The sequence below is a fragment of the Centrocercus urophasianus genome, unplaced genomic scaffold (assembly GCF_019232065.1).
Source record: "Centrocercus urophasianus isolate 14NV4802_14NV808 unplaced genomic scaffold, USGS_Curo_1.0 seq_73, whole genome shotgun sequence".
In the NCBI taxonomy this organism is placed as follows: Eukaryota; Metazoa; Chordata; class Aves; order Galliformes; family Phasianidae; genus Centrocercus; species Centrocercus urophasianus.
Window position 1 is genome coordinate 10592189 of NW_024885344.1, and position 14470 is coordinate 10606658.

Consider the following 14470-nt stretch of genomic DNA (forward strand, 5'->3'; position numbering starts at 1 on the left):
CTGGTAAGTCAGAAAATAAAAGAGATGGTGGCTTTTGTTGCATTGTGCACTATTTTTGCAGTTTTTGCAACACTGTCCTTGGCCAGAAACTCAGGTTTATGTTTGTTTAACAGGTATTTTCTGAGTGTTCATATTGGTAGCAAATGTGGTTTTATGACCCATGAAAAAGGTGTTATGTTGAATTGTTCTTTTTAATTCAGTTTTAAGTTCACTAGACCTAATCTGTGGATTGAGAATTACTATTGCTGTACTCAGATTTTAGAATGAATGTTAGACGATGTTTATCTGTCAGATTGGTAGCTAATTAAAGCAGAGAATGCGACTAATACGACATGATTTTTTTTCAAAAATACATTTTCCATACTGAAAATAGAAGAGACGTTTTTGTTTTTAATATTGCGTCGCTGTGGCATTTCTATATTTATAGCACTGAGATGTGTGTCTAGGCATGTTGCCATTCTCTTGAAAGCCATTTCTGAGCTGAAATCCCAACAAAACGACGGGCCATTCAGCTAGCTTGAAATGCTCACCATTGCATGTTCTTGTTCAGTTGACAAAGGCAGCACTCCTGCTTCAGAGTGTTAGGGAAGTGATGGAGTCACTGTTCTGAAGGTTTTCAATAAGAGGGTAGATGTGGCACTGAAAGACATGGTTAGTGGGCTGGTAATGATGGGTTGACAGCTGGACTAGATGATCTTAGTGGTCTTTTCCAACCTTAATGATTCTATGATTCTAACTGTGCCTAGCTTTCTTGTCTACTCAGACTTTACTGTTGTTTCACTTGTATCATCATCCTGTGTATTTTTTAATAAGACCTGTTTTACCATGTAGCTATATCATTTGACAGCGATGCACTAAGGAATTGCATTCTGCCTTTTGATTACTAAGTCACCTCTTTTAGGGACTGTGTAATTTCTACTGTTCCTTATAGAGGAATGCTGCAGTTACAGGAGGTTTGATTACTTCATCTACTTTTAAACTAAAAACATGTTCAGCTCCAGATTCTTCTGACTTTTGAAATAAGTTGATGTTTTTTCCTACCTGGAGGTACTAATGAGCAGAGAATTGGCACATCTGGAAAAAGTCCATAAAGTACGTTGTGTGCGAGGCCAGGAAACTAGTCAACGTGGTGGTAAGGTTGTATAGGTTGTAAGGTAGTATAAGATACACTTCAATATTATCACAAATAGGATGGTTTTGGAAAGGAACGCAGGCAGTGATTTCTTTAGGATAAGACTGGTCTTTGTTCAAGTTCTTAAATGAGCTTTGTTAATGGGATAGACTTCACATGCATGGTGTTGTAAAGTTCTAATGCTAAATTCCTTGGCTTTAAGTAAAAACACAACGTTGAGGCTCTGGCAGCTTTGGAGATTAATTGTGGATGGATGTGGAGATGACAGCAAGAAGTGATAAACAGATGGGGAATACGTTCTGTTCTTTGTACTAAGGATTCTCTCATGCTAATAACTAGATGTTTCCCTTAAGAAACCTCAGTTCAAGGATTTTCATTATTTGAGAGTGCATGGTGAAGTGAAAAGGAAAATGATTTCCAAACTGGTCAGTCAGGTTGCAGCCACCGAGCCTGTATAAACACTGCATTGCCTCCATTGTCTTCATAACTGAATGTGAAATCTGGGTGCACATTTATCAGTAGCAAATGTTGAAGACAGCTGATTCAAGGAAATTTAAGAATCACGAGACTTAAATTACTTGCACACCAGTATAATAGGAGATGGATGTCGTATCTCTAGCTTCTAGTGACTGCAGACAGACTGGTTGAGCTATTTCAGTGATGAAGAGCTTTCTTAAATAGTTGAGAGAGGAATTTTGGTCTGGGTGGTGGTAGATTAGTCAAGTTCAAAAGGTATCAGGTTCAAAATGTGCAGTCGTTGCTTTTCTTTATAAGAGAGCACAACTGTCCTGAGACAGTGGTCTAAATAGTGCCTTGTGAGCTAACTAGCCCATTGAAAGCCACTGTCTACTCCTATTGCTTGTATTGCAGTAATGCTATTTACTCTGCTAGGATATTGATCTTGTGCAGAGCTTACTCTGCAGGATTTACAGATTTCATTCTTGACAGAATTATCAATTGTCCAGAATTAATTACTATGGAAATACTGTCATCAGAAGCTCAATTTTCACTTCAGTTAACTGTGCAGTATCATTTTAATTTTTTTTTTCTGCTGTCTCAGGTTTTATAACTTCTTGTTTAACAAGAACAGTAAAATATAGCTTCTGTAGGCAACCCATATCTCTTTCACCTGAGTAAATGCAGAGTGGGATTTTCCTTTTCCGAATAGATTCGTTTGAGCTAGGATGAGAATTAGGATATAGGTGTACTCTGTGTGAAATAAGAAAAGAACTAAATCTGAAAGAGTGTTTCCAGACAACGGGATTAAGATAAGACATGGAAAAGGGGGTGAAATAGTTAAACTTGTAGGTTTTAAGGGCTGGGTGAGTAACTAATAGCAAGTGGTGACCTTTAGAAGATCGTGGGGTAAACCAATTTAAATGCAGTATAAGCTATTGCCTGGAGGCTTCTCAGGGTCTATGGAAGGAGGTAGGATTCCTGGATTGTTTTCCACTGGAATCATATGCTCCATCTAGTTTCATAGAATTAATGGTTTGTGGCAGCTTGGGTCCGGCTCAAACTAGCATAGTAACAACTTAGCAAAAGGAAAATGTGGAGACTATAATTACTTTGTTTGTGAGATTTGACTTTGCTACTGATTGTATTAGCCTCTGGACTGCAAAGTTTGAACATTTTATTTGAGATGATTAATCATTTACAGCAGAATTCCTCTCAAGGTCTGCAGTTAAAGCACTACTGCAAAGAGGAGAGCAAACATGGTTATACTGAGACAGTATGTGTGTGCATAGTAAAAGTCGAAACACTTCAAATATTCTTTGTATCTTATGCCGTACACCCCAGAAGAGTGCAGTGCAGCCTTAATCAGATATGCTTAATGTTAGATGGTATTCTTGGAAAGGACATTTGCTTTGGCTGCACAGTGTCTATTGGGTTTGAGTGGAACTGTAATGGTGACACAAAATTATAAGCCATGGCAAGTGAAATGCCATCATGCTTTATTGAAAATGCCAATAAGCAGTTAAAACTGAGGTAATCAACAACAGTTTGTTGATGCGGGGGTATAAAATTTCTAGCTAAGCAGTTGAAAGGCCTCTCAACATACCAGTGTCCCTAAGAACCTCTTGTCCCTTGACACCTCTCAGGTTTCCCTACAGCTAGTGGAAGGGATTTCTGAAATGCCCCGTGGAGGATCAGAAAGTGTTGATGGTGCATGGTGTAACAACGTTGGTATAGTTCTGGTGTACTTGAGGAACTAAGTCTGCTATTTTGAGGGACTGAACAGTGTTCTTGATGAACTGTAATAAAATTCAATTTTAAATTTTCCTCATTAGTTGATGAAGATTTGTTTGTTCACTTTGCATTTGAAGGCTATGTATGAGGTTTCTCGCCTTTACTCCATATGTCCTTCCAAAAAAACTCTGAACAACTCATTTTATTAGTAAGCAAGTTCCACAGTAGCTGTTTAAAACTAGATATCAAGGGCAAAAAAAAAATAAAGACTTCATGTTAGGTTTGGAGTATAGCAAGAATTGGTAGGAAATACCAGTGCAGACTGTATTCATGCAAGTGATGCAAAAGAGGCAATGATGCAGCTTTCTAATTTTGTCCAGCAGATTGAACATCACCTTCAATACCTATTCCCACTAATAAAAAAAGTTGATAATGCTACCAATGGTCATGGAATTTGACTGAGGAAATGGGCTATTCTGTGTTAGCCTTGTGCAGGTTTTGCTTTTGTAGGATTAAATTAAAATTAATAGATGTAATTACACTTGTTTAGCTCCATGGAAAGAAGAGGAGAAACAGCAGCTCTCTTCACAGTACAAAAGTAGTGCAAGCAGTGTTAGGTGAGAACAACCTACTGATCGACCCATTCCACAGCTGGGGGGGGGAATTGGGTGATGTTCCTGCATACAGCCTTAAACTATGGCAGAAAACAGGTGGAGAATAGGCAGAGCAGCTCAATGGGGAGGCGGAGACAAGTAGAAAGTAAAGGCTTTCTGTGCTGCCTTCTCTTCCTCCTCCTTGCAACCAACTGGACAGGCTGGAAAGGACGAGCTCACCTCTTATAGTCATTATTTCTATTCAGAATTTGAGTGACAAAAGCCAACATTAAGCTTGAATCTCTGCAGCCTCATGAACTGCACTTGGAAGAGTACAAGAGGAGTCAAAGAAAAAACAATGCTCCCTTCTAACTTCGATGTCTGCTTTCCTTCTGCTGTGCGTTAAACCCACAGCTTGAGGGATTCCCATCGGAAACTAGCACCCAACTAACGCTGGTGTGCAAGTCTCTCTTTTCCTGATGGATTTTACAAAAAGGGAGGTCGGTCCCGTATTTGTAATTGTTAATTCCCACTGTTGTTGCTGCTCTCACAAGGATTGCACTAAAGAGGTAGGTGAGAATGTCAAGTCTAGAAAAATTGCATAGGAGCGGTGAAGGATTTGGGGGTAGTGAATCAGATTTACTAACAAGTGTGAGCTGCTTTGTATTTGCTTAGAATGCCCTTAGCTTTTGAACTTGATTGTACTTTTCCTCCAACTTCCTAATGAATATTCAAATCCTGTTCAGAGTAGCTAGAACACTTAGCTCCTGCTATTGCCTATTTGTGTTGCTCTCCACTGAACTGTTTAAAAATTTTTTTAAAAAGTTCTCAGGGCATGTTGACATTGTGTTCACTGTTTTCATGGTGTAAAAAGCACTGATTGTACCTTCTCTTGCAATATTTTCAGTATATTTTGAATTAGAGTGAGATGATAATCTACTTATCCATTTATTTGGTGTGCTAACTCATGTAAAATACTACTACATACTTCTAGGCAAAAGTTGTTAAGGGGAGTTCTCATGTTTAAAAGCTTGAAAATGTATAATTTTCTAAGAGTACACAGCTTTTAGCGGATCGTATAACCATACAAACGTGGGTGTTGCAGTTTTCAAATTCAGTTGTGTGTGTGTGTGTGTTTTTTTTCTTTTAAACCTGATTTAAACCTGTTAAAATCACAAACTTCTTACATTTCACTTGTCTTCCTTGTGATAATCTCCTGTACTTAAGATGAAGACTAAGATAAGTACTAATAAAGCATTCAGCTTTGCCTAAGTTGTGTTTTGCGCTGCCTGTATATACACCAACATTGTAAAGGTTTGGATGCCTTCCTAAAATGTGTTTGGTGGGTTCTACTTTCTTAGCATTGTTTTCAAGAGACATGGTTGTGCTCACATCAGCTGCAACACTTGTACTCCTTGTGCAAGTGTGGGCACTACTGCAACAATGCAGCAAACCAGGCTGGGGATCTTGGCCTCACTGGAAACCACTGCAGGCTTTTTTGGCTGAGTTTGTTTCAAGTCTGCTAAACACTATGATCTGGTTCATTATGCAGCTGTGTAAATGCTTTTGCCAGCCTTAGGGAGGAAATGACAGGCATGTGGGAATGGGAGATGGAGAAACAGGACGCTGCTGCTTTCAGCAGCCATGTCAGTTTATGATGATGTAGATAATAGCTTGAGAAAATGTACTTGTTATACCTAGTTACAAGTTTTTAGTCTGCAAGAGCTCTTCCTTTCACTTCCTTAACAAATTTGTAAATTACAATTTATAATAGTATTTGGGTATTTAACTCTGATTGAATTTCCAGTGGACAGTGGAACAAATAGATTAAAAAAAAAGTCCTATGATTTTTCTGAGCAATTTGGGGACTGGGGAGAAAATGTGTGAATGAGGCCATTTTGCAATAAGTGTGCAGTGTTAAAACCAGGAAACAGTGATGACTACAGTGCCTTTGGGTTCAGAATCTAATGAAAGTATGCCTGGCTGCACAGCTCATGAGCTTTTAAGGACACATGAAGGTTATTTGAATCACAGGGTCCCCCTCTGCTTTCTCTGTGATGGCATGATTACAAGGGAAGGACATCTCTGTGTAGAAAAGGATCATTGATTTATTGATTACCATTAATACTATCTTCTGTCTTGTTATGTGAAGCGGTCTTTCACTTTTGGCAGTCGAAAAGAAAAACTGATTTTCAAAGCTGAGCATAGTCTGAACTTTGGTTTAAGGGATTCTTGACCAGTTAGGCAGTTCTAACTGACTTTGGAAGAAGCTGAGAAAGGCAGCTGCTTGAACACCCAATCCTATATTAGTTTTAGGTCCCAGTGTGAATGTATCTGAGATTTTCTGAGGGAAACCTCAGAATTATGGAAGCTATGGTGGCGAAGGTCTTGGCTGGGGAGAGCTTTTTTCTTAACTGTTTTTTTTGTTTGTTTGTTTTTGTTTTTAATTCACGAAATGGAGTACTATAAGGTGGCCCTCATGGAAGGTCCTGAAGTTTTTGGACGTTTACTTAACATCTTTCAGGATAGAGGTATACAGAGTAGCAGACTGAGTCCCCGATTTAAAAACGTTTTCTTAGCTACTTCTCTTCAGGCATTGTGCAAGAAGAGAGCATGTGGTCAAATAGTCACCAACAGATCCGACACTTTCCTTCTGCTGCCGCAGTGTAAATGAGCGTGCAGGTGGGCAGATGCTATGGCTGGAAGTTGGGCTGCTTAGGAGTATGAGATAAGTTTAAATTTTAGACAACTTCTCTGGCAAATTTAGTTACAAATCTATACAACAGCCAGGCAAATAACTATTGCACAGATTATCTGAGTATATATGAATATAAGTGAGCATTTTATTCTGTGCATGTATGAACCTGAATTCCTGGGACTATTTTAAGCTCAGCCACATATTAAAAGATGGGTGTATCTGCCATGTGAGCAGAGACAAATACACAGGCATTCTATGCAAGCAGTAAATGCTAAAAGCAGTTTAATAAAATTCACTGAGTGTATTGCTTTGTGGCATCCTGCTGGAAAGCGGGAGATTTGTGGTATGACCTGGCTACAGTAATGTAGTGTACTCAGGCAAACCTGCTATCAGCTGAGGCATTTACCTCCAGAAGTCTTACTTTCACTGAAGCTTTTTAGTGTTAAATTAACGTATGCTGGCAGTCTGTGTTTCAGATCTTAGTCTTGTCGCAGTACGCTCCTCAGTTCTGTAATCTCAATTGCTGAAATGTCATAGGGACAAATTTTAGAGCTTCGAAGTAGAAAATTGAGAATGTTGTTGTAACAGGAGGTTTTTACTAAGGGAAAGATCTGTGTCTTTCTATGGTTCTTCTCCTTTCTCTTCAAATGTTGGATGTGATCACCAAATTTCAGATGCGTTCACAACACCTTTGCACAATGACAAATAGTGCGGTTCTTCACTGAAAGTCTGGATGCTATGCTCTCCCAGTCTTGTTTTTGCATATGTTTGAAGTAAACTGTGCCCTCTCGTGGAAGAGCATGGTAGTCTTAGGTTGTGAACACATGAAATCAATATGCTGCCATGTTTGGCCAAGAAAAACAATATCTAAATGTAGATAAAAATTACTATTGTATTAAGTCAACGTTCAGTTAAATAAAAGTCTGCAGCTGCAAAGGCTCTGGTTGAGAGACTTGACTCTTTACATTTCAAGGCTTCCTTTGCACTGACAGTAAAGAAGTGCTATATTTTCATATTCCACTTGGGTGAGAAGGGATATCTACTGGTACACTGAGAGAAATACTTCCTCATTAAGACACAGATCATGCTGTCTGTATTGTTTCTTCATTTGTATCTGTGCTTGAGTCTGTTTCTTTCATTTTTTTACTTATGATTCACCAGTTACACAGGCTCAGATGTGTCCAGTGTATGTGGTAATTAATATTATATGTTGCTATCTCAGTACTATATGTTACTGTGCATCAAATTATACTGATTTTCAAGATTGTTTGACTTGAAAGTTTAGGCACATCACATAAACAGCATTTGAACAAGGTGGCTCCATCTTTGCTTTCTTCCATCTTAAAATACAGAATTTGAAGCTAAAGGCTGAATCAAGTAAAACTGAGCGCCAAGTCTTGCTGGTTTGGACAATTGCCCCCTGAAAAAGAGCTCTTGGCCATGATTTAGTGATGGAGTTTCGCTTTCTGTGTCTGCAGCGTTCTGCAGAATTCCCAACTGGTCAAACCTCATGGTCTAGTTACTTGACTGAAATGAGTAGTTGCTTGCACTTAGATTTTATTTCTATCTGTCCCCAATGGCTTTAACATATACTGAAGAAAGAATCATCATACATTCTTGAAGGGCTTTTGGAAAGGTGTGTATTGTGAAGCTCACTTTCCTGGACTCACAACAGCAATCATACAAGAGCGTGGTTTGAAATTATTAGATTTGAGAAGAGCTAAGATGTAAAGATTTTTTTTTTTCTTTCCCATTCTTCTTTTTTAAACACTATTCACGTTATATAATGATCCAGTCTGATCATTCTGAGCTATTGTTTTTCCCATAAAATCATTCTGCCAAAATTACTTCATCTAATGGCATGTTAGGAACATTCTGGGAAGCAGCAGAATCCTTTAAAGACTGTTGAAGTCAATCTTGTGGGTTCTTGCGTTAGTGTTCAATAGGAAACATTTTTTCCTCTGATCATCATACCTTCTGTAGAAAAAAATGACATGGTAAGCTTATGCTTATAGCCTGGCACTTAACTGTTGAAACCTTCTGTTATGGAAGTCTAATCAAGAAATGCTGGAAAAAATCCACGTTTGAAAAAGTCACTAGCAAACAGATGAGCAATAATATTGGGGGTAGATTTCCTTACAACCTCCACTAGTGGGGAATTCTGCCCAGGTACATGTTGAATAAAAACAGTCAGTTTGTAAGTGAATATTTGCACAAACAAAACTTAAGTCAAGTGAGCCTTCCAGATTTTTCTTCTTATTTGTATGTTTCAGGGTGTCAAGCCCGCCAGCTTTGATAAAGTAGCGATCCCTGAAGTGAAGGAGATTATTGAGGGATGCATTCGGCAAAACAAAGGCGAAAGGTAAGCTTTCTTTCCCGTACTGATAGAGATATTACTTTTGTCTGAATCTGTAACTTGTTAATACTAGATATAGTTGATTACTGGGATCTGATGCAAGTTAGAAAATGAATATTATTTCTGCAGGTTCTTTCTCTGGCAGGTTCTCATTTAACACTTGTTTTACTGCATTAGTGCAAGGCAAAGTGCAAATGCTGTAGTAACCATCCATGTTATTCAGAAGTTCTACTGTTCTTACTAAAATTTTGATCTAATCAGTAAAATAGCATATAATGATCTTTCCAAGTTACCATTTAATGGGATTAATGGGACTCCTCATTCTGTAGCTCTGTTGGTTTTTTTGTTTTTCTTTTTTCTTTTTCTGTCCCTTTGATTCCATTGGCATTTATAGCTAATTATCTTGAGGGCTCTTTATTTTTGAAGTTATTGATGTTTGTTTACATTCAAATTTTCTGCAATATTATTTTGGCTTGAAGTGATTAGCTTAGACCATTGCAGAAAATCTGTAGCTGTTCTAATGGTTTATTAATGGATTTTTTTTTTTTTTTTTTTTTTTTGCTTTTATGTAGTTGCTTTTATGTAGATTGTTGGGGTTAAGAATGCTTCAATCTTCTGTCTTTTTCTAGCTCTTCACTATTCTGTTCTGAGCCTGTTCTGTCAGTGTAGAGTTGTCTTCTATTAATTCTTGGAGTTTTACATCTAATGCTGTTGCTGTGTACTTTAGACTTCAAATTTAAATCTTTAAAGCAATTATGTATTTTTCCAATTCTGAACTAATATTCTGAATGCATGGCACTTGTTCCTTGCCTTTTACCTTAACCAGTTAGCTTTCAGACTACTGCTACACTCTGTGAATATAAGAATATATTGCTAATGTTTTTGTACTTTCTGGACAAAGGTAACTGTGGAAAACTGTGCAAGTTGGTTGAAAACAGTACAGAATATGAAAGGTGCTTCACTAGTGCTGAATTAACTAGGTTAGACTTTTGTCAATATCTTTAAATAGACTGAAATAGCTTTTATGACTGCTGAACTGATCTGGGGACTAAGGGTTGTGTGTTGGATCTTAATCTTCAGTAAAACCAAACTGTCCCTTCAAGGCTCGTAATTTTAGGCAGTGGGCACTTCTGCTAACCAATGTGTGACTTTTTTTTTTACTAAATCTGTAGAGCTGTTGCATTTTATTCCTTCATCTTACTTTTAGATAGAAATTTGCATGATGAGCTGTCAAGTGGTTAATGAGAGGAGGTATGAAATGTAGATGATAAATTCGGGAGGTTGTCAGGCAAGGATATTCCTTAATATTTCATGAAAACCTAACGGTATATGTGCTCTGCACATTGTTTTCCAATCTGCTAGATATGCTATTAAGGACCTTTTGAATCATGCTTTCTTCCAAGAAGAGACTGGAGTACGGGTAGAACTAGCAGAGGAAGATGATGGAGAAAAAATTGCCATTAAACTCTGGCTGCGAATTGAAGACATCAAAAAACTTAAGGGCAAATATAAAGATAATGAGGCAATAGAGTTTTCCTTTGACTTGGAGAGAGATGTCCCAGAGGATGTGGCACAGGAAATGGTAAGTGGTGGCAGTCTTGCAAAACATTGAAGGTAATAGCATTCTTTGGCAGTCAGATGTCATCTATCAGCCTTTGCATTTACTCTTACTGTCTAGAAATAAAACTGCTTCAGAAGTCTGTGAATGAGAAGTTAGTGCAAGAGAGTGATAGCCTGTATTGTAGCACAATAGTGGCTGTCTATGACAGTCTGAATTCTGTGAATATATCCTCCTTCAGGTGGAATCTGGCTATGTCTGTGAAGGGGATCACAAGACAATGGCGAAAGCTATCAAGGACAGGGTATCTTTGATTAAGCGAAAGCGAGAGCAGCGTCAGTTGGTGCGAGAAGAACAGGAGAAGAAGCTTCAGGAAGAAGGTAGTCAGAAGCAGCAGCTGGAGCAACAGCAACCCTCAAGTGCTTCCCATGCAGGGTCAAAGCATCCCGTATCTGTCAGTGGTACTACTCCTGTCCCCACTACTTCAGCATCTGTTTCTACTCAAGTGGAGCCTGAAGAACCAGAAGCTGATCAACACCAACAACTGCAGTTCCAGCAACCCAGTATATCTATTCTTTGTAAGTGTGTCAGTTGATTTCTTTAGGAACTCTTGCACTTACATTATTTCACCTGCCCTTAGGGAGTCTGGAATCTGAATTGCCTTAATATTTTTAAGACAAAAATGATGGAGGTATTTCAGATCATGGTTCTGTTTCTGAAAAAAAAAATCACTGCCTGTTCTACATACTAAACACGAGCACATAAGTTAACACGCCTAACTCTCCTGCCATCCCAATGTTAGAATCAGTATCTGAATAATGATATTAAATGAGAAGCTCCATGTCAGAAGTTAGCAAGCAAATTATGATCTGTTATAAGGTAATAGAGATTCTAAGTTCTTTGTTATGCTTATTTTAGTTGCATCTGCCAGCTAGTACAATTGACCTGTTTTATGCTTTTATGAAAAATAAAATAAAAGTGAAAAGCAAACAAAACAAGACAATAAGCGAGCCTGAAACATCATTCATGACAAAGTAGAATTTAGGTTTTTGTTTCTAGTTCAGCATTTAATAGGGAGCATAATTTACTGGCAAGTATATTTCCAAAGAACTCCTGAAATGACTGATTTTCAGAAGCTAGGGGAAGGCTTACTGGTAGGGAGTTACTTAGTATATTGGAGAAAAGAAAACTCATGGTTTTTGCACCATTGTAAATATTAGAAGGGGTAAAATGCTTATAAGGTCATTGTGATGTGACACAAATGCAGTCTAATATTTGATAGTAATACTTGAATTATGAATCCAGTCTTGCAGTTCTTTTTGTCTTTATTTTCTGTAGCTGATGGAGCAGTTGATAGTGGCCAAGGGTCATCTGTTTATACTGAATCGTGTGTGAGCAGTCAGCAGACTGTGTCGTATGGTTCCCAGCATGACCAGCCAATCTCAACTGCTGCAGTCCAGGGGTATGCGGCTTCAGTTGGCCAAGTGCAGTCACAACAGCATGGAGGATATCAGCCACCTACAGTGGTAAGCCAGAACTTAAAAGTATTGCAAATGCATGGAATTATTTAGTTGTGAGGGTTGTTTTGTTTTTGTTTTCTTTTTTTGAAGGTGAGAAGAAAGTCTGCTAGGCATTCTTTCATGTATGCTTTCCGTGCAATACAAATTCTGCATGGGAGCATTAAAATTCCTATTTTACAAGGTGACTGAATCTAGTTCAATGAAATAAAAGGAAATATTTTTCTTTTTAAAAAAAGTTTTTATTAAATCTTGAGTACACTTAAGCAGAATGACAGGTTGGGATTTGTAATGGATGTAACATCCTCAGTACGAGACTGTCTCATGAAAATGAGCGTTTCATCTCACTTGGGAAGGTGTTTTGTATATATGTGAAGTTACCAAATATTTAGCTATTGCTTTGATTTGAAGAAAGGATTAGAATAATTTAAGCTGCTGTTTTGAAGTATGATGTTGCTATGTATGTCTGTGAGGCTTTGATTTACAGATTCTGCAGGTAAGCTCTTTTTAACTGTTATAGAATGCTGCATGTGAGTACTCCAGACTGAGGACCCCACATCCTTGTTCCCAATATTATTTCTAGCTTGTGTTGATTTGCTCATCAGTTGCCATGCGTATTCCTTGTCCCTGGAAAGTCTGCACTGGGCACAAATACTTCTCCTACTATGTTCATTTGTGTGGCCCTTTTATTTTGGTACGTTCTTCCCTTGGTATGTTTTAGATCAGAGTACAAGAACATTCAGAAGTCTATTCCAGCACTGGAGTAAAACTTCTGCTACTCTTATATTGTCTTCAGTGGTTCCCTTGTCGTTTTGTTTTTGTTTTTTTTTTATACAAAAATCTAAACCTAAGGCAGAGATATCTTATAGTATGGTAAAGCCATACAGGAAGATAATGTGACAGTCAGGACTTAAAAGAGTCCTCACTTTTTTGCTGCCTGCGCTTGTGGACTTCATTACAAAATCGGTGTTCCTAGATTTTTGGAAAACATGCTGGTTTCAGTCATAACCTGTAGTTTTGTGGTACTGCTAGTCCTTGGGCAAACGAATTTTCAAGCTCTCAAACTAAGTTACTGCTCTGGTTAAGCCATACTTTGATGTGTGAGTATGTCTTGGACTAGAAGCCATTTATTGCCTTGGGATGGCTAGTTTCCAGGTTGAAAGACCATGACCTTTTGAGAGAGGTTGGGAAAACAAGCACACTACAAATGTATAGTCAAGCTGCTCAGTTAAATCCTAAAATGTGCTCGTGCTCTGATGACAACAGCGGTACCGGAAGGTTAACAGAATGAAGTAAAACGCTACGAGAACTACTAAGACTTTGTTGGGAAGACAGGATGACAAATCAAAATGAAATTGACATCTGGAGAAATAACCTTTAAAAGAAGTAGAATGCAATTCAATCAGGACGAGAGCAAGTTTCGTGCCTAAGCAGGAAAAATCAGCTACACAAGTACAGGATGAGCAACAACTGACTAGGCAGCAATTCCACCACTAAAAGAAAGAGTCAGGGATTATACTGGACCACAAGCTGGACATGGTCAAAAACATCATGCTATTGTGTAAAAGACAAACATCATGTTTTGTGAAGTAGTTCTGCTCTTCTTGGCCATTGTTAAGTCTATTTTGGACACTCTGCCTGATGAAGGAAGTTGAGAGTGTGAATGGGGAGAGAATTCAGAGGAGAGTGACAAAAAACACCAAGAATACAGGAAACATGGTTTTTGTGGGTTGACTGAAAGAGCTGAGTCTGTGGAAGATGAGCTTGAGGACAGAGAAAGCTGAAAGGCCACCATAAAATACATAGAGGCTAATCAGATCACAACATTGTTGTCAGATATAACAAAAATAATAAGCTTAAATTGCAGCAAGGAATTCTTGTTTAGAAAAGGATTTTTTTCTAACCAGAAAGGACAATTGTTTACTCTAGACTCCATTACTGGAGCTGTTTCTGAACAGGTTAGATAAACTTGTCAGGAACGACATGTATAACCGGTCCTGACTTGGACCAAGTGAAGAATAAGGGTAAGATGTTTAACCCTTTGAGGTTCCTGATGTCTCTCCTCCAAAATACTGAGCAGTCTATCAAGGTTTCTCATATCAGAAATACTTTAAATTAGATCTTGACTTGACTTTAGATCTTTAGATCTTTAGATCTTGACTACCTTGACTTTGTTTTTTTTCTCAATATGTATTTGATTTCAGTTATCTTTAGAAATTATATCCAAAAGAGGGGCATGTATTTTTAGAGAAATATTTCAGTTTTTAAAAGCTGCCTCTCTAAAACATAATTTTTCCAATCATTGTAAAACAAACAAACAAACAAACAACAACAACAACAACAAAAAAAAAAAAAAAAAAAACAAAGCCTAAACAACAACAACAAAAAAGAACCAGACAGAAAGATAATTCTGATTCTGTCAGTTG

The 14470-nt window shown here is 37.9% G+C and overlaps 1 protein-coding gene across 5 annotated transcripts in view; it reads left to right on the forward strand.

The window, feature by feature from the left end:
• The window catches only part of WNK1 (WNK lysine deficient protein kinase 1), a 99022-nt gene that overhangs the window by 44101 nt on the left and 40451 nt on the right, over positions 1–14470 (forward strand). For all 5 annotated transcript variants that reach the window (XM_042837623.1, XM_042837619.1, XM_042837620.1 and 2 more), the window contains exons 5-8: positions 8887–8975; positions 10332–10551; positions 10769–11105; positions 11866–12053. In XM_042837623.1, the coding sequence (XP_042693557.1) occupies positions 8887–8975; positions 10332–10551; positions 10769–11105; positions 11866–12053 (834 nt within the window). The remainder of the gene's footprint in view (positions 1–8886; positions 8976–10331; positions 10552–10768; positions 11106–11865; positions 12054–14470) is intronic.